Here is a 27,119-nt window from a genome sequence, read left to right on the forward strand (position 1 = left end):
GAACATAATCCATCAACTACTACCCTCTGTCTCCTTCCAGCCAGCCAATTCCTAATCCAAACCTCTAATGTATCCTCAATGCCATACCTCCGAAGTTTTAGCATTAGCCTACCATGGGGAACCTTATCGAACGCCTTACTAAAATCCATATACACAACATCTACTGCTTTACCCTCATCCACTTCCTTGGTCACCTTCTCAAAGAACTCAATAAGGTTTGTGAGGCACGACCTGCCCTTCACAAAACCATGCTGGCTATCCCTGATCACGTTATTCCTACCCAGATGTTCATAAATCTTATCCCTTACCATTCTCTCTAAGACTTTGCCCACCACTGAAGTCAGACTCACTGGCCTATAGTTGCTAGGGCTATCCCTACTCCCTTTCTTGAACAATGGGACCACATTCGCTATCCTCCAGTCCTCTGGTACTATTCCTGTTGACAACGACGACATAAAAATCCAGGCCAATGGCTCTGCTATCTCCTCCCTAGCTTCCCATAGGATCCTGGGGTAAATGCCATCAGGCCCAGGAGACTTATCTATATTCATCCTTTCCAATATTCCCAAAACCTCTTCCCTGCATATTTCCAGGGCATCCATTCTAATTATTTGTGATTCCATATTCACATCAGCAACAGTGTCCTGTTCCTGAGTGAATACTGATGAAAAGTACTGATTTAATGTCTCTCCAATCTCCTCCGCCTCCACACACAACTTCCCACTACTATCCTTGACTGGACCGATACCTACCCTAGTCATCCTTTTATTCTTGACATACCTATAGAAAGCCTTTGGGTTTTCCCTAATCCTACCAGCTAAAGACTTTTCATGTCCCCTTCTCGCTTCTCTTAGCTCCCTCTTTAGCTCCTTCCTGGCTACCTTATAACACTCAATCGCCCCTACTGAACCTTCACGCCTCATCTTTACATATGCCGCCTTCTTCCCTTTCACAAGGGACTCCAATTCCTTACTAAACCACGGCTGCCTCACAAGGCCCTTTACACCATGCCTGACTGGTACATACCTATCGAGGACACGCAGTAGCTGCTCCTTGAACACTCCCCACATCTCATTAGTGTTCTTCTCTTGAAGCCTGTTTTTCCAATCCACACATCCTAAGTCATGCCTCACTGCATCATAATTTCCCTGCCCCCAGCTATAGCTCTTGCCCTGCGGCACACGATTATCCCTCTCCATCACTAAAGTAAAAGTCACCGAGTTGTGGTCACTGTCCCCGAAGTGCTCACCTACCTCCAAGTCTAACACCTGGCCTGGTTCATTACCTAGAACCAAATCCAATATAGCCTCCCCTCTTGTTGGCCTGTCGACATATTGTGTCAGGAAACCCTCCTGCACACATTGTACAAACACCGACCCATCTAATGAACTCGAGCTATAGCTCTCCCAGTCAATATCTGGGAAGTTAAAGTCCCCCATAACAACCACCCTGCTACCTTCACTCTTTTCCTGAATCATCCTCGCAATATTATCCTCTACTTCTCTAGGACTATTAGGAGGCCTGTAGAAAACACCTAACAGGGTGACCTCACCTTTCCTATTTCTAACCTCAGCCCAAACTACCTCAGATGGCAAGTCCTCTTCCATCGTCCATTCCACTGCTGTGATACTGTCTTTGACAAGTAATGCCACGCCTCCCCCTTTTTTACCCCCATGTCTGATCCTACTAAAACATTTGAACCCTGGAACGTGCAACAGCCATTCTTGTCCCTGTTCTACCCACGTCTCTGTAATGGCCACAACATCGAAGTCCCAGGTACCAACCCACGCTGCAAGTTCACCTACCTTATTCCTTATACTTCTGGCATTGAAGTATACACACTTCAATCCACCTTTCTGGTTACAGGCACCCTCCTTAGAGATCGCTGCATTATTCCTAACCTCCCTACACTCAAGGTCCTGTACCCTAAAGCTACAGTCCTGGTTCCCATGCCCCCGCGGAGTTAGTTTAAACCCTCCCAAAGAGCACTAGCAAACCTCCCCCCAAGGATACTGGTGCCCCTCAGGTTCAAGTGTAGACCATCCTTTTTATAGAGGTCCCACCTTCCCCAGAAAGGACCCCAGTTATCCAGAAACCGGAATCCCTCCCTCCTGCACCATCCCTGTAGCCACGCATTTAACTGCTCTCTCTCCCTGTTCCTCGACTCTCTATCACGTCAGGGTTATTGTCATTCAGTTGGCTAGCAGATGCAATGAGTCTCTGGGCGGTATATATCTTTACATGCATTACGATACTTGAAATTGAAATAATTATTGAAATTGGAGTGTCCTCACATTTTGCTAAAATGTGATTTTTAATATTTGAGTAACTATAAATCCCAGACATCAAATATGCTGCAAGATATGGCCAATCAAATGTTTGATATTGCCTAAAGTTGCTATCTCTCAACATCTTCCTGCTATTCTTCATGCCAGATTGTCTTTCCTTCCTTACTGAAAGATAAGCCTTTCAGAAGTTTCACATGATTACCTAATTTAATTATTTCTGATTATCAATTGATTGAGATTTTCTCAATACTCCTTAACTAACCTTGCAATTATCCAAGTTCCCTTAAACAGTACTCAATGAAAGAGATCAGCAAATGCCTTTCATACTTACCAATTTTACAAAGTTGCTAACATTAGAATAAAATATAAATTGCACATAGGATGAGTCAAGTGGTTTATTGTAATGGTGGTTCCACAGTTTAAATAAATCAAGAACTATGAAAACTGTACTCCCAGGGACAGTGGGAGGGAGAATTTTGTCATCCCTTGCCCAGGAAAAAAAGGGTGGAACAGGGATTAGGATCAAATCTGTCTTTTTATCTGCTTCCAAATCAGCCTATGAAATTTTAAAGGTCATTAATTCAGGCTTCCAAATTATTCCAGTGGGTCATTTTGGAGCACATAAGCTCACTAATGTTGGTAGATTTTACCTGGCTCTGGTTCCCACATTTAAAAGCAAAATAAAGTAGACACACAGATACCCTCACTTCCATTGTTTCAGTTAAAACAGTCATCAAGCTAGAGTTGGAAAAGTATTTGCATAAGAATAATTGATTGAACAGTTGCTAATATGAATTCAGAAAGTTGAGATAATGATTCATCAAGCTCCTCCATCTTCTGGTGGAACTAACAATCCAAATTTCCCATGGGAAGCTGTTGAGTATTTAGTTAGCTTCCAAAAACAATGTGGCAAAGACCCGTATGAAAGGCTATCAAAGTGCAGGGAATGAAAAGCCTGGAAAAGTTTATTTTAATTGGAAGATAGAAAACAACACATATTGTAGAAACTATATTGTGGTGTAAGAAAAATAAAGGATGTCCCAGAGTTTGGACCCATTCTTTCTGATTTCTATAACATTCATCTTAACAAATTGGGATATTAAAAGCTTGCTCTCAGTACCTTTACCAACGAACTATAGTCAAGAATAGTCTCATCAGACTGGACGAATATTTTCAGGAAACGTTGAAAGATACGAGATAAGTAACAAGGTTGAGGAATTTAGGGAGAGCATTTGGTTTGGAGTTGAAATCATTGTTTGACAATATTATACCAGACACTAGGATGAATGAGTAAATCTTGGATTATTCTAGTTGGATTCAATGTCTCATCTCAGCTGTAGTTCAGTTCAGAATTCCCACAGCGGTGGTCTTTCATACATTTGACTGTTCTGCTGTGACTGTCACATTAACATGTGAATTTGCAGTTTTTTAAAAAGGATTCTAAACTATTAATAAAGTTCAGAAAAGTTTTTAAATGTTCAGAAATGCAGCAATCCTCATCATGTGTGAGCAGATTTGTTGAGGTCTAACAATTCATTCTCTGGGTGGGGTGGGGGGTGGGGGGAAATGCCTTCAAATTTTCTTAAAAATAAATGTTCTAATTAACCTCTTAGAGATGAGTGATGGTATGACACATTTCTGAGTAAGTGAGAATTGAACCAAAGTCTCCTGGCTCAGAGATAGGGACACTGCCACTACACTGCAAGAACACTTAGAAGTTTTTTTTAAATAATGCTGCAAATATGGAACTACTGCATGTGCTACTAGTGTGAATCATAACTATAGCAATTTCAGTTGCTTGAGTGCTTTGTTTGCTCTGGCTGTTTATTAAGAGAAGGCAAAAGGTTGGGGCAGTCATTAACCTTATTCCACATCTGCATCTTCAGGGGCATGTATTAAGGCACTAATGAAATGTTTTTCTTTGGGTGACAACAACTGTTGGCACTACTGAGTAGATCCGCATCACTCTGACTGGAATCAATTTCTCCTAACCTGTTTCTTAATTTACATTGACAGGACTCTTGGTTCTGAGTTCTAACCTAAAGCAGAAGCTGGATCAAATGAACAGCTGAAACAAATCATGATTACATTCCCTGAAATGGCTCCAGCAGCTGTACGCCAGGCCTAATGCTGCAGAGGAAGTAAGGCCCCTGAATAGGAGGTGTAAAAAAAGCTGGCAGTGCTTAGTTTTGGTTGATTGCAATCGTTGCTGTGTTTGTGCTCAGTGCCTAAGACAGAAGTGCTCCTGTAAGAGCAAGTGATATCCTTGGATCTAGTTTGGTATGCTAGATCGACATCTCATGACACCTAGTCCTGAGCACCTTTTTGCTGAGGTAAGGAGCCAGTTTATTGTTGCACAGCAGAGGCTCAGAATTGAGCCATGTTTCACAGAACAATGTATTTGTATGATGTTGAGTGCATGTGACAATCAGGATCTCCAGTTAACAAATGATTAACAAAATATCGTAACATTCCTTCGGTGACAATTTTGTTTGTCTGGCAACTATTGACATAGTACATAATAGTGATTGCTGTTTTCAGACAGAGACTCCAGTACACATAAATCAAATATAGTTTTCTTTCATTTCTTTCTTTGCCCTGCTAAAAAGTGACGTCGTGGAGTTTGAGGGCATGTTGATTGCTTTATTTAAATGCATGGGTGTCCTGTCAGTTAGACGTTTATTTGTAACAATTGTTTTAATAATTCAGCTTTGCAGCTATTACCACTTGTACTAAGAGTTAGAATTCTGAGCTGGCCACAAGATTTTAAAAACAAATTAAAAACCTTTTTGCGTATGTTGAAGTTAAACAGGCCAATGTCTTCAAGTAAAATTGCCTGGCAATTTTGGTTTTGTTTATAAATATACTATGATTTATATCAGTCACTAAGAATTACGCATGCTTCTTTGAATATTTGCCAATAATTTTCTTGAAAATCACTTGAAAGAGACAATTTATGTTATTTATTTGAAAGAAGGATTTCTTAAACTTTGCAAAGATGTTAACAGCCAATTAACAGACTTTAGAGTTGTAGGATTTATTAATAATTTTTGGCTTTGTTATTGGCCATTGTAGAGCAAAATCTAAAGTACAAGCCAAAACCATAGCCCCTATATGTCAATTAGTAATGAGACAGTGGAGCAGGGAGGCTCAGAACAGAGCACGTAAAATCCAGGTTGAGCCAAATTTAATGGTGGCTCCCCATTATTTGTGTTTCTTTTCTCCGTTTTAACATGCAGCTGCCAGACAGACTGAGAGATCGCACTGGGTGCAGAGATGGTAGCGGGCAAGGTCATTCAGGCAGGCTGGGGGATTGTGGGATAAGGGGATCGGAAAGCCTTCCTTGGCTGCTATTTTTCCTGAGCCGTGGGAAATCCAGCCAAAAGTGCTTGCACTTGTGAGGCATGTAGCCTCGTAAAAACTATTTAAATTATAGATGTGCCTCTGGAAAGCAGTTGGCTGCCAATCCCAACCCTGCTTCCGTTAAAATTGGAAGTGGATACATTTTTGAAATTTTAACCGTCTTGTGGGAAGGCTAAAATTCCTCCTACGTGTCACTTGGAATTTGAAAGAGTACATTAGATTAATGTATCAAGACTCTTTATTAGAATGTCCTGATCTCTTTTTAGACTTGTAAAAATTGTTGCTTAAATTCATTGCTGTTTGAAGAAATCATGCTTTTCTATCCCTTGTCTTGAGCTGCTGACATTTTATTTAAATGATGATTTTAGATCTAATGCTGGTCAATTCAGCTTAAAGAGAAGAGGGTTGTCACAAAGGAATTCTGAACAGTTAAATTAATCACACTGGGTATTTGAAGTGGCTGACAGCAGGGCTAACACCTGTTCCTTGAGAAGCTCCATGTCCTTATTTGGTAAACTATTAAACATTGAAGAAGGCCCTAACAATATAGACTGGAAGCTTCAAATTGTTAAGTGGCAGCTGTACTTTTAACTTAGTATGCTGCTTTACACTGTTGATGTTCCCTTTTCATTGAGCTTTTAATAATAAACTCAGTTTATTCAACATTGCAATCCCATAAAATTGGGATTTGTAACAAAAATTTAATATATTAAGTCCATTTTTGAAAGTTTGATTTCAACATACTTTTAAACTCTTGTTCGTTTTCTTCCAAACAAATTTGAGATGCTGTTTAGACTTCATTTCTTAGTTTTAAGAGACATAAATAAAGTTTAAATCTATATGAGCAACAGTGGAATGTCTACTACTGCTGGTATGTTCCCTGAAAAACAAATACTGGCAGTTTTGTTTTTGTTATGTTGGAGCAAACTGCTGAAGATGCTGGAATCTGTACTGAAAACAAAAGAATGCTGGAGATCACAATGGGTCAGGCAGCATCCATGGAGAGAAAGCAAGTTAACATTTCGAGTCTAGATGACTCTTCATCAGAGCTTCATCAGACCCTGATGATGAGTCATCTCAACTCAATACGTTAGCCTGCTTTCTCTCCATGGAACTGCCTGACCCGCTGTGATCTCCAGCATTTTTTGTTATGCTTTTTAAACATTCATTCACAGGATATGGACATCATTGGCTAGGCCAGCATTTATTGCCCATTCCGGAGGGCAGTTAAGAGTCAACAACATTGCTGTTGGTCTGGAGTCAGATGTAGGCCAGACCAGGTATGGATGGCACTTTCCCGCAGCTAAAGGACATTAGTGAACCAGATGAGTTTTTTCCAACAATGGATTCATAGTCATCATTAGACTTTTAATTCCAGATTCTAACCCAGGTCCCCAGAATATTACCTGGGTCTCTGGATTAACACTTCTGCAGTAATACCACAAGGCCATCAACTAGCGTCCATTAGTATCTAACTTTTCTGTTCATATAATGAAGTAGTCAGGGATGTGCTTTTATTTTTATTATTTCTCGTCTTTTTTTTTAGTCCAGAATTGTGAAAGAAAATGCAAAATGTTTTTCTTTTTCACCGCCCTCTCTCTGCTTCCTCTACTGAAAATAATTCTTGTTTAATTTCGATTCATAATGCTACTAATACTGAAGTATTAAGGGTGAAAAACAATGCAGAAAATGGGCTTTTTCAGGAAGGTCTATACAGATTTTGATAAAGAACCAAATCATGCTTGATTAGATGGCACTAAATAAACAACAGCATGTGAACATGTCACTATTGAGCAAGGTTAGCAACTAGGAGTAAGGTTAAGAATGATAGATGATTTGTAGATTTGTGTTGCTGTCTTTAATTCCATTAAAATCAAATTTTGTGCTTAACTAACTGTGGTTATTTACAATATCACTATATTTGCATACTAATTGCATTTTAAACTTATTTCAGAAAATCAACTTTCACAGTTAATGCATGTACTACTTTAAAAAAACGTAACCATTGGTAATAGGTGTTAATCACCCTCTTATATAAGGAAAGATGAACATTTATATGGCATTTTTGATGACCATTGGATGGCTCAAAGTACTTTACAGCCAATGAAATACTTCTGAAATGAAGTCACTGTTGTAATGTAGGAAATGTGACAGCTAATTTGCACACAAGTTCTCATAGATAGTGAAGTGATAATGACCAGAAAGTAAACAATTATTGAAGTGGAATTGCATTCCTTCAAGTTGTGCCCATAATTAGAAATGTAAAATAAACTTTTTTTGGTAACTTTTGTCTCTTATTTCAGTTTTTTAATCCAATCCTTTTTTCTCTCTGTACCTGAGTTTACATTGAATTGGCTTACTCTCCTTTACAGTTTTGAAATCTGGCTAAGCAATTGTACATTTAGCTAATGGGACAAATAGCAAACTGCCTTGTTCCACACCTTTTGTACTGTGGGAGGAAACCAGAGCACCCAGAGGAAACCCACACAGACATGGGTAGAATGTGCAAACTCCACACAGACAGTTGCCCAAGGTGGGAATTGAACCCAAGTCTCTGGTGCTGTGAGGCAACAGTGCTAACCACTGTGCCACCATGCCGCCCATAAGTTTTGAAGTGTGCTATTTCAGAAGTCGCTATTCTTTTTAAGGTCTGTTAATAACATAGGACAATGGTATGGCATGCTAATCAGAAGACAAATCCAAGGATGATAATGGATTAATCTATGAATTATCAGCATTAATGATGGGGAGTATTGTCGATACATAAGGCTCCGAGCCTGTGCAAAATGCTTTTTGAAGGTGCGTCCACCAAAATGTTATTAATGTCCAAGAGGTAAACAATGAAAATGATCCTAGCTGTCAAATATTGAAGCTATGGGATAGTTTGGGTAAGTAATTTGGGCTGCTTTTTTGGAGAAAAAAGTCTGACATCGTCAAATTGATATTTTTTGAAATCATAGTTTCCTGTTGTCCTGATTTCAGTCATATTTGTGACAAAAATGCTCCTCTTTTTGAGGCGATGAAAGCTGTTTTTCTGTAATCTGATAATTATTGATTCATTCCTAAACTGATTAGAATATGGCTATTGACTCATGAATGTGGCATTGCTGACAAAGCCAGTATTTGCTGCCCATGCCTCATTTCCCTTGAGACCAATTAGGAGTCAACAATATTGTTTTGCGTCTGGAGTCCCACATAGACCAGACCAAGCAAGGATGACAAATTTTCTTCCCAAAAGCACATTAGTGGACCAGATGAATTTTTGACAACAAACAATGAGATTGACTGTGAAAATATTATTGAGATGAACTTTCAATTCTACACATTTTTAAATAATCGAATTCAAATTTCACCAGATTTTGGGATTTGAATTGATATTCCCAGAGTATTAACATGAGCTGGTTGTCTGTGGTTCAGTGCTACATCTCCTCACTGTCAAATTTAAACTGGTGTGTTCTAAAAAATATTATTAAGTAATTCAATATCTTTAAAGTCTCTAATGTATTTATGTAAATTTATTTTCACTTTATTCACAAACACTTTGTCCACCGTAATGAAAATATTATTCATATTTGCAATACTGATCAAATATTTGCCGGTATGCAATAACTTCTGTAGCTAATATGCATTTTGTTTTTGGGCACCATTTTCTGTGATCTCAATATTCATTCTCATGTTCAATATGTACACAATAACCTTTTTGCATGTGGGCTTGTCGTTGGTAAGGTGGTGGTAGGGAAAATCATGGACTCGTTACTAAGGGAGAATATAGAAGAAAATCCAAAAATTAGAAACATAACAATGAAAAGGCATCATGGATTTCAAAAGGGTGAATCTTGTTTAACCACACTTACTGAGCAGACAAAGGGTCATGCAGCAAATGTACTTCATGTGGATTTACAAAAGGCCTTTTATAGGGTTCCCTATAAAGAATGAAATCTTTAATTAATAAAATCAGAGCATGAGGTTTCTGGGGCCAAGTGGCAGAATGGATTGTTAGTCAGGTTCATTTTGACTTTAGAGTCAACTGCACAGTTACTAAATTTGTGAATATGAGAGTGTTCACACCAAGAACTGCAATAAATTACAAAAATAGCATTAATCAATTTGAAAAATGGGTAAGTAATTGGTAAATTAAATTTAAGATCAATAAATGCAAGGTGGCACATTTTGGCAGGAAGAGTAGGAACGTCATTCATTACTAGAAAGTGCAAGTCTGGGTGGGGGTAGAACAAATGGATTGCCAATCACTAAATGTTAAGCACAAGACCATAGATAAAGCAAATGAGGACTAGCTTTTATATCTAAAGGGATAGATTTTTTTAAGATTAAGATTTGGAAATTATGTTAAATTTGTATCAAACCTTGCTTAGAACAGACTTCTAGTATTGTGTGCCGGTCTGATTCTATTTTGTATAAAGGATTTTGAGGCACTGAAGTGGGTACAGAGAAAAATTCCAAGTATGATACCAGGAATGCATGAGATTACATATCAGGAAAGGATTGACTGTCTGAGTTTCTTTTCTGTTGGATGGAAAAAGGAGCAATTTAAGTGAGGTCATTGAAATTGTGAAAGGTTTGGAAGAACATTTCTTCTTGTGTGGAAGAGCGTAACTAGAAATTGCCAATATAACAATTGCCCAGACATCTAGTAGAGAATTCAGAAGAAACTTATTTATCCAAATAATTCTGAGAATGTGGAACTTTCAGTCACCAGGAATGGTTGAGATAATAATAAAGATGGTGTGAGAGGAAGCTAGACTTGCATGTGAGGAAGAAGGAAAGAGAGAATTGCTATGGTATATTTAGGTGCAAAAAGACAGAAGGAAGCCAGAATGCAGCCTAGGACACTAGTGTGGCCTAGTTGGGCTGAATGGTCTATTTCTGTATCATATATCCTATGTAGTTCTGTGACTAACAGTAGACGAAGGGACTTTGATAGCTGAAGTGGGTAGTTTCAGTCAGGATACTTCCGCTGAACCCTCCTTGTTAAAAAGTATCCTGGTATACAGTATATATTGGGTTAGTTAAAAAGTCCATTGAAGTTCTCTGAGACTTTGTCTATTTGAATGAGATCAGGCTTTCTGCCCTTCACCTTACTTCTGCCATACTCACTCCTGAACCTTCTGTCTATGCCAACTCATGACCTTTGCCACGCCCCATCACCCCTTATTTTCCATATTAAGTCAGTATTTACTGATCCTCTTCCATGCCTATTCTCCTTCAACATGAGCCATAAAATAACAAAGGAAAGGGCAGGAAACTAGAATTGAAGCCAGGATGAGATGAGATGTAATTGTATTCAATGGCAGAGCAGACTTGAGGAGCTGAATTGTCTACTCTTGTTCCTAGTTCTTCTGTTCAAATACAATTGTGATAGGTTTTTGCAGTCTGAGCACTATTTATAAATATTAAAACTACTTTTTCCAGGAATGATTTGTAAATGGATGTGTATTTTCTCTCAAATCATCTTACACTATATAAAACTACTGTTTCTTAAAGTGGAGTGTTAATAATATTTGTGAATGGAAATAACCTTATAAAAATTGAACAATTGTTACCTCAGTAGCAGTTTTGATAATATTTGTGAATGAATGTTTTTATTTCTTAATAGTTCCACTATTTTCTTTCCATGCATCTTTCGTAAGGTAAAAGCATTGATCAAACAATTAAAGTGTCAATAACAGAGGTATCAAACATTTCATATCTCTTATTCTCACCTAAATAAACATTGAGACATTGGCAACAATTAGCTTTAAACCCAGATGATTAAAAGCATTAGCTTAGCAGGGGATGTTATTTTGATCACAGATATGAATTATTTCTTTTTGGAATTGTTGGCGTTGCTGGATTTACATATTAGAACAGTTACAATAAGTTGATCTTTTTCTGTGATCCCTTTGTCAACATCTTAATGTTTAATTCAACAAGATCAAGAGGTTTGAAGTGTTTGAAGCCTCTCGATGATACTTATAGAGTCATACAGTCATAGAGATGTACAACACGGAAACAGACCCTTTGGTCCAACCCATCCACGCCGACCAGATATCACAATCCAATCTAGTCCCACCTGCCAGCACTGGGCACATATCCCCCCGAACCTTTAGTATTCATATACCCATGTCTGAGTGACACGTTTATAACATTGTAGGTACAGCAACTTTTTCAAAAATAACATAAATGGGTGTTTGCTTTCTCTTACTAGGTATACCTCTTGGTAATGTATATATTGTATATTGGGTGACTGGACTTGTGAGGGGCATGACAGGGCATTGAGTTGGCCTGAATAGTGTAGGAAGCTGGTTCGGAAATGGTTGGCATGTATAGCATCATATCATGGAGAACAATTGGCATGCATGAGAGCGTAGAACGGGCATGGCTAAATCCTGGCATATCTTGATTTTGAAGTTGCCTTTTCAAACGTTTAAGAATCTCTGCTATGGTTTCTGACACTGCTGAAGAGATGAAACTGAATGCAATTAAAAGGTTAACCTGACTCCATGAAAATTGCAGGGCCCTATAATGGAGCTCGTCAGGTAAAGAGTGGAGTTGTTGTGGTTCTGGTCGCCGAGCTGGGAGTTTGTGTTGCAAACGTTTTGTCCCCTGTCTAGGTGACATCCTCAGTGCTTGGGAGCCTCCTGTGAAGCGCTTCTGTGATGTTTCCTCCGACATTTATAGGTGGCTTGTCTCTGCCGCTTCCGATTGTCAGTTCTTGCTATCCGCTGCAGTGGTTGGTGTATTGGGTTCAGGTCGATGTGTTTGTTGATAGAATCTGTGGATGAGTGCCATGCCTCTAGGAATTCCCTGGTTGTTCTCTGTTTGGCTTGCCCTATAATAGTAGTGTTGTCCCAGTCGAATTCATGTTGCTTGTCATCTGCGTGCATGGCTACTAAGGATAACTGGTTGTGTCATTTCATGGCTAGTCATGGATGCGGGTCGTTAGCTGTCTTCCTGTTTGTCCTGGTCTTCCAAACTTTAAAGAGTGGAGTGTTTGGGCTCCCCATTGCAATGTAAAATTGGGGTGGGAATCCTGGTATTGGTTTCCACCAATGTTCTGTCCATAAAAATGACTCTGAGCTTCCAATCACCTGTCAGTTCAACACACTATTGTGTTCTGACACCAACATTTCTGTCACAGGCATGCTGCAGTATCCCAGATAGCCTCCGCACAAGCTCAAAGAATATCACCTCACTTTTCACTTGGGGACCCTGAAGCCTTGAGGACTCCATGTCAAGTTCAATAACCTTAGAGCCTGACTCCATCCTTCCATGTTTTACCCTGCCCACACCTGGTCCTGTTGTGGCTTGGGTTGATTTTGGCACAGCTTTTCCATTTTTACGCCTATTATTACATCACATGACTTGCTTTCAGCATAAGCTACCCATTCTCTACTACCCTCAGCCCTCATTATAACATATTCAGCTTCTCATTTGTCCTGGCCTGCCATCCATAACCCTTTCATTTACCTACCCCTTTCATATCGCATTTTGTCTCGTCAGGAAACTTGGTAATTACACTCCTCCCCACATTTAAGTCATTAAATGAAAGCTGAAACTATTGTTCCCTGTATCATGCCACTATTACAACCTGCCTTAACCAAGAAAATCCTCTTCAATCCTATTTTGTTTCCTGTTCATTAACCAATCCTCAATCCATGTTAATATGTTATCCTGAGTCACAAGAACAAAGGTCTTCAGTATGAGGTAGTCTGAAATACTGAAAATAAAATCTAGAATTTGAAATTTAACATTGCGTTCTCTTATGTTAATTCCTTAATATGAGTGGCTGCAAATTCTTGGGTACACTAAATTTATCAAAGCTGTAATCTCCATTTCCTTGGGACTACGCTGATGGCATAAACCGCATTGATGATGCTGTGACTATAAGCCCAGAATTGGATCGAGGGGAAGTTTATATTATTGACGTCTACTGTGTAATGGATGGGCAACGTCAGTGATCAATATATCTTTGATATCCTCTGTTGTGTGGAGAAAATCTGCTGGGAGGCTTTTCTGTAGTTAAAGTTGAGAATATGGAGCTGGAAAAGCTCAGCAGGTCAGGCAGCATCGAGGGGCAGGAAAATCAACGCATCGGCAAAAGCCCTTCATCAGGAATTTCTGTTGTTTTATTAACAGAATAATGTAAGCTTATAAAAAGAAATAATAACTCAATTTTGGGTAATAAGTGTCTCTTTAATTGTATAAATTTGAATGGTTATAGAGTTCAACCTTTGGCTTTCAGCATTTGACATTTTGACTGGCTTTGGCCATAAATGTAGTCAACATTTTAAGGTTAGGGACTAAAAGAGACAATAACATCATTGATATTTATTTGAGTTATCATAATTTGATGGTTAACCACTGATGAATGATTGAAGAGGACAGGGGAAAGGGGTTTTGAATCTTAATCTTTAACTACTAGGACAACTGGACAAACAACTTCTCTGAATTATACTTTTAATGACGTGTAATATTAAAGTGAAGTGAGACTGATGTAAACATGGGTTGTCACTGAATCCATTTCTTTCATTTGTATTGTGACTGAGATCTAAATTTCACATCTTGGGAAAGAAAAAATTGGACACATTCAACCATCTACAGGAAATTTGATCGTAGGATCAAAATATTGCTATTTTTAGAAATAAAAAAACCAATTTATTCTGAGAGGAACGAAATTGCCAAATATATTTAAAAAGCTGATTTCATCCCAAAAAAAAGCTAAACCAGTTTTTGATCTGTTTGACATAAATTCCAATGATGTGTCGGTCTTTTATTGATAATATTGTGTTTGTGCAACAAATCACATGATGTTGATAGTAAGTAATCTGAGAATCCAACATGCCTCAAGGAAAAACTGAAAGAACTGTGGATGCTGTTCTGAGGAAGGCTCACCAGATGCGAAACATTAACTGATTTCTTTTCACAGATGCTGCCAGACCTGCTGAGCTTTTCCAGCAATGTCAGTTTTTGTTTATGTAAACCTATCCTTTTGGAATCAGTTTAATTTTCTATTACATTCATGGTTTATATCTTCTGAATTTTTTTTCTCCTCCCATTGACCCAGAGAAGGTCTTTGTCTTGGAAGCCCCAGTGACCTTTATTAATTTAGAAGTCTTCAAAATTAGCATGGAAATATTATTTACCCAAATAAACACAGCAGCCAAATTAAAAGAAATGCATGCTTGCAATTGGTTGACTTTCCTTTCCTTATCCTATCCTATTCTAGCCAGCATTCTGTGGACAGTTGTAGTTGGTTAACACTAAATAACATAAAGAGCTGTCTCAGAGTTAATTTGAGCTTCTGTTGAATTTGGGCCGCAGTGCACCTCAATAAGCCGCTGTTTCTTTTAAGAAGGAAACAATAGCAGTACTTAAGAGCACTTTCTAGGAAGAAGTAAATGCTGAGCAATAAGTGAGGCAAGACTGGAGGCAAAATTAGAAAAGATTTAGGAGGCTTTTGAAGGCAGAGATAACACAGGCTGAAGATAAAGGAATTTTACTTGAGGATCAATACAATGGCGAAACTACTAATTAAAGATGAGAGATAGAATAAAATATCAGTTACCAAACACAGCAAGATATGGACAACGTGCAACTTGTGCTGATAAAAAGCAAGTAACATTTGTGCCCCACAAGTGCCAGGCATTGACTGTGTCCAACAAAAGTAATTTCTATTTAATATTCACCAGCATAGCCATCATTGAATTAATCTCATCAATGTCATTGTCCAGAAGCTGAACTGGAATAACCACATAAATACTATTGTTGAAAGAGCAGTGTTGGAGACTGAAAAATTAATGATGAGTAATTTATCTTTGGACTCTCCAAAGACTGATCACCACCTCCAAGACACAGGTCAGGAGTATAACCGAATATTGTGTTTTTGCTTGGTTAAGCATGGCTCCAAAATTACTTGAAAAGCTTAACGAAGGAACAAAGCAGCCTATTTGATTGGCGTACCATCCACAGCCTTATATTCACCCTCCCCACCAATAGTGCATTGTGCCTGCAGTGTGTGCCATCGACAGGATGCATTGCAGTAACTTGCCTGCTTCAACGATACCTTCCAAACCCATTAGTTTAACCACTTCAAAAAACCGGGGACAGCAACTGTTTTGGAACACCATCATTTTCAAGTTCCCCCCAAATCACACCCACACTGACTTGATACAATAATTGAGATTTACAGCCATCCAGGTAGTGGACTGACAGGTGAAGAAGGCTGTAAAATGCCAATGGTGTCATTCCCATTATCTACCTCACCAAATTCCTACCATGCACAATGGAACCATTGGTAGTCCCACACATCTGTAGGCCAATTGGAGGCTTTTGGATCATCATCCTGCCACAGCTGGGACTGAACCAGCAGCAGAAGATGTCCACAACAGGTCCAACCTGGAAAGTTCTTGATGTGTGAGTGTGCTGTTGATGGGAAAAGGTATTGCCTCATTTAATGGCACCCTGAGCCCATCAGAGACCCCTCACTGCCACAGCTTCTCTCCAACAGGGGCGGTGTGGTGGCTCAGTGGTTAGCACTGCCACCTCACAGCACCCAGGATCCCACATTCAAGTCCAGCCTTTGGCAACTGTCTGTGTGAAGTTTGCACATTGTATGGGTTTCCTCTGGGTGCTCTGGTTTCCTCCCACAATCCAAAGATGTGCAGGTCAGATGAATTGGCCATGTTAAATTGCCCATAGTGTTAGGTGCATTAGTCAGAAGGAAATGGGTTTGGGTGGGTTACTCTTTGGAGGGTCAGCGTGGACTTGTTGGGCTGAAGGACCTGTTTCCACACTGTAGAGAATCAAGCCTAATTTATAAAACTCATTCACTACCTGTCCAACCTACTGCCTATTTTCTCTGCTCCAGCCTACCCACACTAGGGTCTGTCATCCTGGCACCATTCCGAACCCAGATTTACCACCAGCGCCCGTCTTTTCTGAAGGCGTTGTGGAGGGTCTGCAGTTGTTGATGGCATTTCCAGTACATAACATAGAGCTGTTGGCCTCTACCTGGTGTTCTAAGATGGGATGCCTTGTGGCTAAAGGGTACAATGTGGTTGTGAGGCACTCCGTCCATTTGGAGATAGGCTCAGGCTATGATGTTACCTATGGGGATGGATTCATTGCTCGTGGCGTCAAATCTCTTTATATTTGCTGGTTCAACTCCTGGAACTTCTCCCTAACACAACTGATCAGCTATCTAAAACACATCGACTGTGATTGTTCATGAAGGTGGCTCACCACCAACTTCTTAAAGGCAATAAATGAATAAATTTAAGAAAAACTTGGGATGCGTTACATGGGGAGAAATTATGGAGGGATTTGAAATATAGTTAAGGGCTTTGAATTTCAAATAAAAGGTTTGGGGAGCTGTGATGTTTGGGAACAGTATTTGTCCTCGAACCCCTACAGAGTGGGAACAGGCACTTTGGCCCAACAAGTCCACACCAACTCTCTAAAGAGTATCCCACCCAAACCCACTCCCCATTTCTCTATGATTACCCTGACTAATGCACCCAACTTACACATCCCTGAATACTATGGGCAATTTAGCATGGCCAATTCACCCAACCTGCACATCTTTGGATTGTGGGAGGAAACCGGAGCACGCAGGGAAACCCCACGCAGACACAGGGAGAATGTGCACACTCCACACAGACAGTCGCCGGAGGCTAAAATCAAACCCAGGTCCCTGGTGCTGTGAGGTAGCAGTACGAACCACCCCTTTTAAAATTTAATTCAAATTCTACTATTTGCTGTTGTAGGATTTGAACTGAATTTCCAAGAGCATTATCTGGTCTCTGGACTAATAGTCTAGCAATAATACCATTAGGCCATCATTGTAGATATGCAAAACTTCATCTGTGAGATACAGACAGCTGTTGAGAGAGTCGAAGGTCACGCTCTTGATCTCCAATCTGCAGTAATCTGGAAAGAAGTCAAGATTCAAAAGTCAACACTTTGTTTCAGTGTTGTGATAGTCAAAACAATGTACCTGGCCAAGTCACTTCGAAAACTCAACTTTAAAAAGAGCTGCCAAATTCATTTAAAACATTTGGTTTGTGTTATAACTGCTTCCTGAAATCTCGCAGGCAGTTGTGTGAAATAACCCAATGGATTGTTCACAGTTAATGTTGTGTAGCGTTATGTTCAGTCATACAAATACGAATGTTCACAGAGTGAACATGTGTTCACTAATGTTTTCTGAGTAAGAGACTGGAGAAAATAGCCACACAGTACTGTTGGGATTTTGGGCTGGGGTTTACTGAATGGGGTGGTGGGATTTGGGTTATGGGGACAGACAGTCAGCTGGGTTCCCTCACCCATCTAGTGATACTTGCTGCAAAGTGAAGAGCAGGATCTAGCTGGGCTGTTTACAGGGTCAAATTGTGGTACCATTGACTTGTCCAGTTCCCACCTGCGCAAATGACCATATCAGGTGAGGCACCAAGGCCTAAAGAAGTTGACACTTAAAGGGAACAAACAAATATGTTGGTGTTAAATGATATGTGGGTGGTGATACTGATTGTCATGCAGCTTTCCAGATTACAAAGTGCAAAAATTATGATGCTATATTTGGTATTTATTTTCGAGGTCTGCGGGCTTGTTTCTGTAGATGCAAATCGTTTTGTGACGATTATGGCTTGACTGATTCTCGAGCTTAGGCTACAGTAGTGTTTTAAACAAAACTATGTTTAGTTCAGGATAATTATGTTCATGAACTAAAAAATATAATTAGGCAATGTCAACGATGACTAAAGGATGAGTCCGACATTGTCATCAACATTCCTGTTGCTTTGCCAGTCAGAGAAACACAACATGATCTTCAGACGTACAACAATTGCTTCCACCAACTACTCCATGTGGCAGTGATCCTCAGCCGCCGGCTTTGAACCAATGACTGAGTCTGGGAATGACAGCGATACTGAGAGTAGCGGGCTGGGAAAAGCTGATTCCAAGTTAATTCCAGCACGTTGTTGAAGAAAAGAAGGGAATTCCAGCCGTTTGGCGGCAACACAAAAAAAAGACTGTGGAGCGAATTTTGTGTGTTGTTTTATTTTGTTATTTATAGGCTCTGACTGGTCAGTCAGACTGTGAACGGTGCTCAGACACAGACAATAGGAGGATGAATGAGCGGGATATTAGCGAGACTCGCATGAACAAGGTGCTGTTTCCGTTTCCTCGTTCCTCCTGTCTTTTTCTGCCTCCACACGGTGCTGGTCTTGACCCATTCTCCTGCTTGGCACTCCCGCATTTTCTGCCTTGAATTCACAGCCGCTGACTTCACAGGAGGAGGAGGAGGAGAAAGGCTGTGGGAAGATGGGGACCGCCTTTCCGTTACCAGCCTGAAAAAGAAGTTCGAGGAAGTTGAGAGAAGTAGGAGTGGGAAGGGGTGGGAGTGTTTGTTGTGGATTGACTGACTCCGCGGTTCTATGAGAGTCGCAGGCAGTTAGCAGAACATCCCCTGGAGCGGCGACATGTACCTGTACGGCCGGGAGGAACCCGAGGAGGTAAGGAAGAAACGGGAAGGCAGGCGCGGGAGGAGAAAGCAAACACACAAGCCCCAGTCTAACATAGCTCCTTTCCAAACGGAGAGAGGACTGGATTTGGAGTAATTCATTGCCCTGTTGCATACCCTCGCAGTTTTACTCAGGCAGTCTGCCAGTGTATTGTTGACATTGTTTTAATGAACACAATTTTTACTTTCACAATGTTTGTTGTTTCAAGCATTCAGACTTGGTATAAATAATTCTGGGTGCACAGCTAGTAATCAAAGATGGATTTTGCAGCAGTTTTGCATGCAGTTATGACATTTGGATTTCTGTTCAGGACGATCAGGTATTGGAAATAGAAGTTCAGCGTTTTTTTTCATATTTGTGTGCACCCAGTAAGATGAGGGATCCGTGACGTTAAATGGAATGTGTTCCTTATTATTTCAGCTGAAAATTAAATCTTTGTTGTTTTTTCGCAACACCAGCATTTACTGCCCTTGAGAAGGATGGTGATGAGTTCTCTACCTGAACCACTGTAATTCATTTGGTGTAGGCACAACCACAATGCTATTAAGGAAGGAGCTCAAGGTTAAGACACAGCCCCACTGGAGGAACAATAACCATCTGCCTGCCTTTGGCTGCTGAATGGTTTCTGTAGCAGTCACAAACATGTATATGCCACAGTGTCAGACCACAGCTGCACCAACGTTAAATGCAGTTGTTTTCCAATCTCTGTTGCATCTGAGAATTAGGCTGGCAAATTTGAAACCAGGAAATTGAAACATTTTCCAACATGTTTCATAAGTGAACATTTGTACCTTTGCAGGTTTGGGTTGGATTCAAACCCAGGGCAGTATTCTTATTTTAGTTTGGGATCACTTCTGGACCTAACCTTGCAGAGCAGATACATATCCAATGTGATTTTTATTGGATTGGCCAGTTATGAGCATTTATTGTCCAATTAACAACAGTATGTGGATTCCCACTGTTGGATCCCTCACTGGTTCAAGAAGTTGGGTGCCTCAAAATGAAGATACCTCGTTGTTGTGGTTCTGTTCGCCGAGCTGGGAGTTTTTGTTGCAAACGTTTCGTCCCCTTTCTAGGTGACATCTTCAGTGCTTGGGAGCCTCCTGTGAAGCACTTCTGTGCTGATTCCTCCGGCATTTATACTGGTTTGAATCTGCCACTTCCGGTTGTCAGTTGCTGTCCACTGCAGTGGCTGGTATATAGGGTCTGTTGACCTAGACCCTATATACCGGCCACTGCAGTGGACAGCAACTGACAACCGGAAGTGGCAGATTCAAACCAGTATATATGCTGGAGGAATCAGCACAGAAGTGCTTCACAGGAGGCTCCCAAGCACTGAAGATGTCACCTAGACAGGGGACGAAACGTTTGCAACAAAAACTCCCATCTCGGCGAACAGAACCACAACAACGAGCACCCGAGCTATAAATCTTCTCACAAACTTTGAAGGTACCTCCTTTGCACTTGCAAAATATTTCAGAATACAAATGGCTGCAGCTGCCAGATCACCTTTTGTGAAGGGGGAGTGAGTTTAGGGGATTGGGATGTTGTTTGTGAATGAGTGAGCTCCCTTTCCCAGGTCAGGTCTCGGCCAACACAGAGAGGCTTGCACACTGACATGAAAATTCCAATCAGTACAAGAGGGGCCTATTGTCTCCATTTACGACCTGAGTTCGCCGGCTTAAATACAACCAAATGCCAGCAAATCGGCATTCTTGCCCAAAGCTGGAACCATGCACCATTTTGCCTGCCTCAGTGGATTTCCAAAATGATGCTCCCAGTTTCTAGACTTGAAAGAACTGTAGACAAATTCATTGTTCCACACTACAGTAACTATCATGAACTTCAAATGAAGTCTAATTTCAATTGTTGTAATGGGAAGTATAACTTTATTTTCCAGTATGCTTTCTGTGTTAGACTTCTTACATAGTACAGAGATCTGATTGCACTTGATAATTAACTTGATGTCCATCTTTCACATGAGCCCAGACTACAAGTGGGATGAGGCATTCTCATGGGAACCATGGCAGATAGGCTTGATTAGGTCCACATTCCAGTGTCTAAGCAGAGATATATTGAAGGAGGAAATCATTTAGGATGCAGTCAGTAATGAGTAACATAGTGAATAATGTAGCTACCCATTGCTAGCTTAGGGCACCAAAGACAATTGTAGCCTGACAGTTAAAATTGGTTACTTTGGCATAGGCCAGGCATTGAACTGGCAACCTTCTAAGTTTGTGAAATCCAAGTATATTAGCCAACCTGTTTGAGTGGGAGTGACATTCCAAGCCTTTTTGAGCCTATTTTTCCTCTTTGAATAAATGGTATTGCTTCTCAATCACCAAAAAAATTCCTATCCTATTCACAATCACAAGTTGGTGCAAGAATCTGAGAACTATAGCCAATATAATTGCTACATTATCAACTCTATGCATTCTGTCTTTCTTCATGTAACCTGGGTTGTGAAAGTAGGATTTGCCAAAGTCACTAAAGTTCTCCATCTGTATGAAAAAATAATTATATTTTAACTGGAGAATATTAAACTTGTGAGGGTTTTTGTTATGCAGGGAAAGGAGAGACAATAGGAGAGGCAAATAAATATTAAACAAATAAAGTGTGGATGCTGGAAATCATAAAAACAGAAAAACTCAGTAGATCTGGCAATATCTGTGGAGAGAAAGTAAAGTTAATGTTTCGGATGCAGTGACCTTTTTGGATTTGGCTTTGTTCGCTGAGCTGGAAGGTTCAGGAGGCTCACTGATGACATTACCTAGTATGGAGATGAAACGTCTGAAAATGAACCTTCTAGCTCAGTGAGCAAATCTACTTCCAGAACCTCAACCTGAGCTACAAATCTTCTCAAAACTCCCTGACATTGACCCTTCTTCAGAATGTTCTGCTGAGTTTTTCCAACAATTTCTGTTTTTGTTTTTGAAATGTATTGCTGCGAAAAAGATGAGAACAGATTTTTTTCAGAGATCTGCTTTTGAGATGGCAATTCACTTTTTTCAATAATCCATTAAAAAATAAATTAGTGCGTTTGGCACAGAGATCCATCCCTTTTCCATGCCCAATTAACCCCTGTAACGCTCCAACTTATGTTGGTTTATGAATCTTATTGTAATGAAGTAGAATGCAGTTATTAATGAAATCTGACAGGAAGAGAATGGTTGCAGTAATTATGTAGTAGTGGTGTAACTCTCTAGCAGTTGATGTCTGAGCTTCTATTCTGCAGATTTTTTTTCCTGAACCTGCTTAAAAATATTGTAACTCAAATATAACTTGAATTTGTAGTGCTTTTTAATTCACTTTATGACGCGGCATTATTGAGCATTGGATGGAGTTTTATGACTTTGCAATAAAATGGAAGACAGCTATGGGTAAATGACAGGGGACTAACAATGTTCTATTGAGGTGTAATACTCTGTGTATTACATCTCAATAGAATTACTACACCTCAGTAGAATCATTTTATTCGAAAATGACCAGAGGAAGCTGTGTTCAACATTCTGACCTCCAATTAGAAGGAATTTTGAAACTGTGTGAGTTGTAAACGTTCTTGTTTAAATAAGTGCTCATAGTCGACCACCACAGATAATTTCCATAGCATTGTACCCTGAACTAAGGAACTTGTCTCATGCTCAACTTAGCAAAAGTGCTGTTTTTAACAGAATCTTAACATAATTTTCAAGAATGAGCTGAAAAATGTGTTGCTGCAAAAGCGCAGCAGGTCAGGCAGCATCTAAGGAGCAGGAGAATCGACGTTTCAGGCATAAGCCCTTCTTTAGGAATGAGGAGGGTGTGTCAAGCAGGCTAAGATAATAGGTAGGGAGGAGGGACTTGGGAGAGGGGTGTTGGGAATGCGATAGGTGGAAGGAGGTTAAGGTGAGGGTGATAGGCCGGAGAGGAGTGGGGGCGGAGAGGTCGGGAAGAAGATTGCAGGTCAAGAAGGCGCTGCTGAATCCGAGGGTTGGGACTGAGATAAGGTGGGGAGAGGGGAAATGAGAAAGCTGGAGAAATCTGCATTCATCCCTTGTGGTTGGAGGGTTCCTAGGCAGAAGATGAGGCGCTCTTCCTCCAGGCGTCGTGTTGCCGTGGTCTGGCGATGGAGGAGGTGAAGCCCAGGTTGGTGGAAGGCTGATGCATACTTAAGATTCCTTTACAAAATTAACTGCTCTAAATAGTTAATGTTTCATGAACAAATACTTTTGTTCTTTATATTGTTGTTGTACAAATGAGCTACTCTGATCTATAAGCTGTTGTAAAGAATCAGTAGGATAGCCATGTTTCTTCTGGCCTTCTACTATTAAGTGAGGCACCACTCTCTTTCATCCTGTGATGACTCTTGTCTTCAATTCTAAAGAATGAATGATTCCAAACAGAAGTGAATTCTTCCACCTTTTTGAGATCTGTACAAAGACTCCACTTTTCCTCAAAAATGCAAAAACTGTCTGCAAAATTGATGATCGTTCAATCTAATTTGGTACATAGACTGTATTTCGATAGGCTACCAAATCTTGCAAATCTTTTTTGATTTACAAACCTCTGACGATTTTGGCATGCATTTCTTGCTTTCCATCCAGTTACCCAACCTAACTCCACTCTTGTGCTGTTCTTCTTTCAGATAGCCACAAAGTGCGCCCTGACTAGGCAGTGATAGAAAAGAAGGAACATATTGACATAGCCCTCACACTTCTAGACACTAGGTCAGATATTGACAATTGGCATACTTTGAAGCAGCACGGTGGCTCAGTGGTTAGCAGTGCTGCCTCACAACTCCAGTGACTCAATTCCAGCCTCAGGTGACTGTCTGTGGGGAGTTTGCACCTTCTCCCCATGTCTGCGTAGGTTTCCTCCGGGTGTTCCGATTTCTTCCCACAGTCCAAAAGATGTGCAGTTTAGGTGAATTGGCCTGGTTAATTGTCCATAGTGTCCAGGGATGTGTAAGTTATGTGGATTAGCCATAGGAAATGCAGGGTTTCAGCGATAGGGTACAGGGGTGAATCTGGATGGGATGCTCTTTAGAGTGTTGGTGTGGATGTGTTGGGCCAAATGGTCTGATTCCACCCTGTAGGAATTCTTGGGGAAAAAAAAAGGTAAGAGACCGAATCGGCACATGGGGATAGAGTGGATAGGATCAGGAATGGTGGCTTGCTAGACAGTAATCAAAGCTGCACTGTAGGAAGGTTGGGTAAGGAGTATGAACAGTGTATAGGAGATCACTGTAGGGGCTGCAATGAAGCCCTCGATGTAGGCCTGCAAAGAAGATTGCTGTCACTGTGAAGGAGTCTTGGAAATCTGACATCAGTGTCATAAACAGCTAGAGCTTGGAGTCCAGCTTTCTAGCATGGAAGTGATAGACATCGTGGAGAACAGTTATGATGCAGGGTCTGGTGGCTGATATCTCAGATTTCATTGCAGAAGAAGCTGCTCAATGTTTTGCACTGCCAGTGATAGCTTAGACTGAAGACCTACAAGCTCAGCTTCTTGCCTTAGATTGGGTCAGATTGCTGCCAATATTCAAAGAGATTTGCAGGGTCCCTCAACAATATAGAGGTCTGTCCCCTAGTAGATCACTAGGATTGCTGAGGCACTATCATGGCAGTATGGTACTGTCACTTTGTGAAGCGCTAATGTGCTGTTCTCAGGGTGGCAGTTTTTGTCTCCCCTCATGCTACTGCCATTCCACCAGTACCTGTCAGCTCACCACCAAGACTGTTGTTGAGATGGTAAAGTATGAAGCTTTAGGGCTGCGACTGCTTGAGGCCATCCGGAAAAGGCCATCTGCAGTTTTCATAGAAAGCCTTTAGCAGCCATTAGAATAGAACTGTGTACCAGAACATGGAAGACAGGCACTACAGGAATTCACAATGACAGTGACTTATCTATAACAGACAGTCCAGAAACTGACCATTTGGCTCACTCACTCCAACCTGGAGCAAGTGATTATCTCAAGTTTCTTTCTCTTCTAAGTCTACAATAATATTTGTTAATTCCCCTTTCCCTAGCTTTCTCTTAAATGCATGTGTAGTTATTCAATTCAACACTTCCCTGTGGTAGAATGTTCCACACTCTCACCATTCTTTGCATAAAGAGGTTTCTTTCGAGTTGCCAAGAAAGACAATAGGGAATTATCTTATCATGATGGTCTGTACTTGTAGCCTTCCACACAAAAAATGACTCTCCCAGTATCCATGCTATTAAATTGTTTCTTCATAATTTTAAGGAGCTTTATTAGCTCACCACACACTACCTCTTTTCAAGAGGAGACTGACTCTCTACATTTTTTCTTAATGTATCCATGCATTTTTAGTGTCATTCTTGTACATCCTCTCTGCACCGTCTCAAGTACCTCTATATTCCTTTCATAATGTAGCATGCAGTACTCTTGCATGTGGTTAATTGTATCCAACCAGGGGTCGATACCAGTTTAAAATGTATTCCAGCATTGCACTCCGATGCGAGGGGCATTGCTTGTCACTGGCCACTTGGGTGTTTCTTTTCTTCCTGGTGGTGGAAACTGAATAAAGATTCGTGCACCTTGTGTCTTTCACTGTATCTCACACCTGCACACACACAACATGGGTGCTCAAAAAAAAAATGTATTCCACGCAAAAGTACAATACTCTTCAATTGGTTTAACATTTGGTTTGGAATTATCGTTTAGTAGTGCCTTGTCTGGTATATATCTGTCAGCAAAGGCTGTGCCCTTTTATAAAATTCATTTGTTGGAAATGGGTACTGCTGACTGGCCAGCATTTATTGCCTAGTTGCCTCTGAAAAGGTGACGGTGAGCTGTCTTCTCGAACTGCTGAAGTTCATGTGCTGTAAGTTGACCCACAGTATTCTCAGGGATGGAATTCCAGTATTTTGACCGAGTGATAGTGAATGAATGATATAGTTCCAAGTCAGGATGGTGAGTGGCTTGAAAGCAAACCTGCAGGTTGTGGTGATCCCGTGTATCTGTTGCTCTTGTCCTAGATGGAAGATGTCCAGGGATCCCAGTGGAGGGCCCACTCTTTCCCTCAGGGACCTAGGGTGGACAGTGTTGCACACAGCAATCCTGTAGTACCGCAGGTTACAGTGGTTTGTGGAGTCCCAGCTCAAATGTTTATTTTGTAATGATGAGGAGTCTCTGGGCAATGTATATGTTGGTTGTGAGCGATTATATTCCTTTTTAAAAGTTATTTGCAAAATCTTCTGTTGCATTTTTCATTGCACTTCAGCCCTAATCTTTGGGCACCAATGCAGAGGGGTATAGGCAGATCAAAGGACATCCTTGTGGGTCTGTTCTTGGCCAAGTGGCCATTAACCAGGTCCAGACAGTGGGCTGTGGTGGGGCTCATATCTGCCAACTGTCTACCCCACTTCTATGTTAACATTCAAGCCCGGGCGTCCTTGGAGAGGGAGCATGCTTTGTCCATCACTGCTTTGAATGCCTTTAGAGAGAAGTGGACAATGTGGGGTACAATGTTTTACTCCTCTCTTCAATTCCATTTTGATTTAGTCCCTTCTCATTCTCCCTACAACCTCTTTCAATTTTGGTGGTTTGTATTGCCTATAACAGGCTTTACTTGTAAATATCTAATTGACTACATGAGTGTTTAATGGCAATGCTTATTAGTTTAAAATAAAACTAAGAAAGAAGTCACAGTGATTTGGCAGTGGGAAGGTTCCTCGTTTGTGCATAATAGCACTGCTGGGTATATTAAAAAAAAATGAAAACTGGTGAATCAAAAAAGAAACATGAGTGAATTGAATTGATTTGAATTGGATTTATTGTCACATATACCAAGGCACAGTAAAAAGCTTTGTCTTGCGAGCAATACAGGCAGATCACAGAATTAAGTAGCATAGATAGTAAATAATAGGTAAACAGAAGCAAAAACAGAACATAGGTACAGGTGAATGTTAAGAGTTTGTGAGTCCATTCAGTATTCTAACAACA

The 27,119-nt window shown here is 40.5% G+C and overlaps 1 protein-coding gene across 4 annotated transcripts in view; it reads left to right on the forward strand.

Moving 5' to 3' along the window:
- Nucleotides 1-27,119, forward strand: part of LOC132815784 (voltage-dependent L-type calcium channel subunit beta-2-like) — a 325,455-nt gene that overhangs the window by 198,936 nt on the left and 99,400 nt on the right. Inside the window, exon 1 of one of the 4 annotated variants that reach the window (XM_060824979.1) lies at nt 4,541-4,621. The exons of 2 other annotated variants lie outside the window; for them this stretch is intronic. In XM_060824979.1, coding sequence (XP_060680962.1) covers nt 4,571-4,621 — 51 coding nt within the window. In that variant the 5' untranslated portion in view covers nt 4,541-4,570. Of the gene's footprint in view, nt 1-4,540; nt 4,622-18,922; nt 19,163-27,119 lie in introns of those variants that run through there. One more of the 4 variants, XM_060824982.1, reaches the window with a different exon arrangement.

Source organism: Hemiscyllium ocellatum, chromosome 5 (genome assembly GCF_020745735.1).
Source record: "Hemiscyllium ocellatum isolate sHemOce1 chromosome 5, sHemOce1.pat.X.cur, whole genome shotgun sequence".
In the NCBI taxonomy this organism is placed as follows: domain Eukaryota; kingdom Metazoa; phylum Chordata; class Chondrichthyes; order Orectolobiformes; family Hemiscylliidae; genus Hemiscyllium; species Hemiscyllium ocellatum.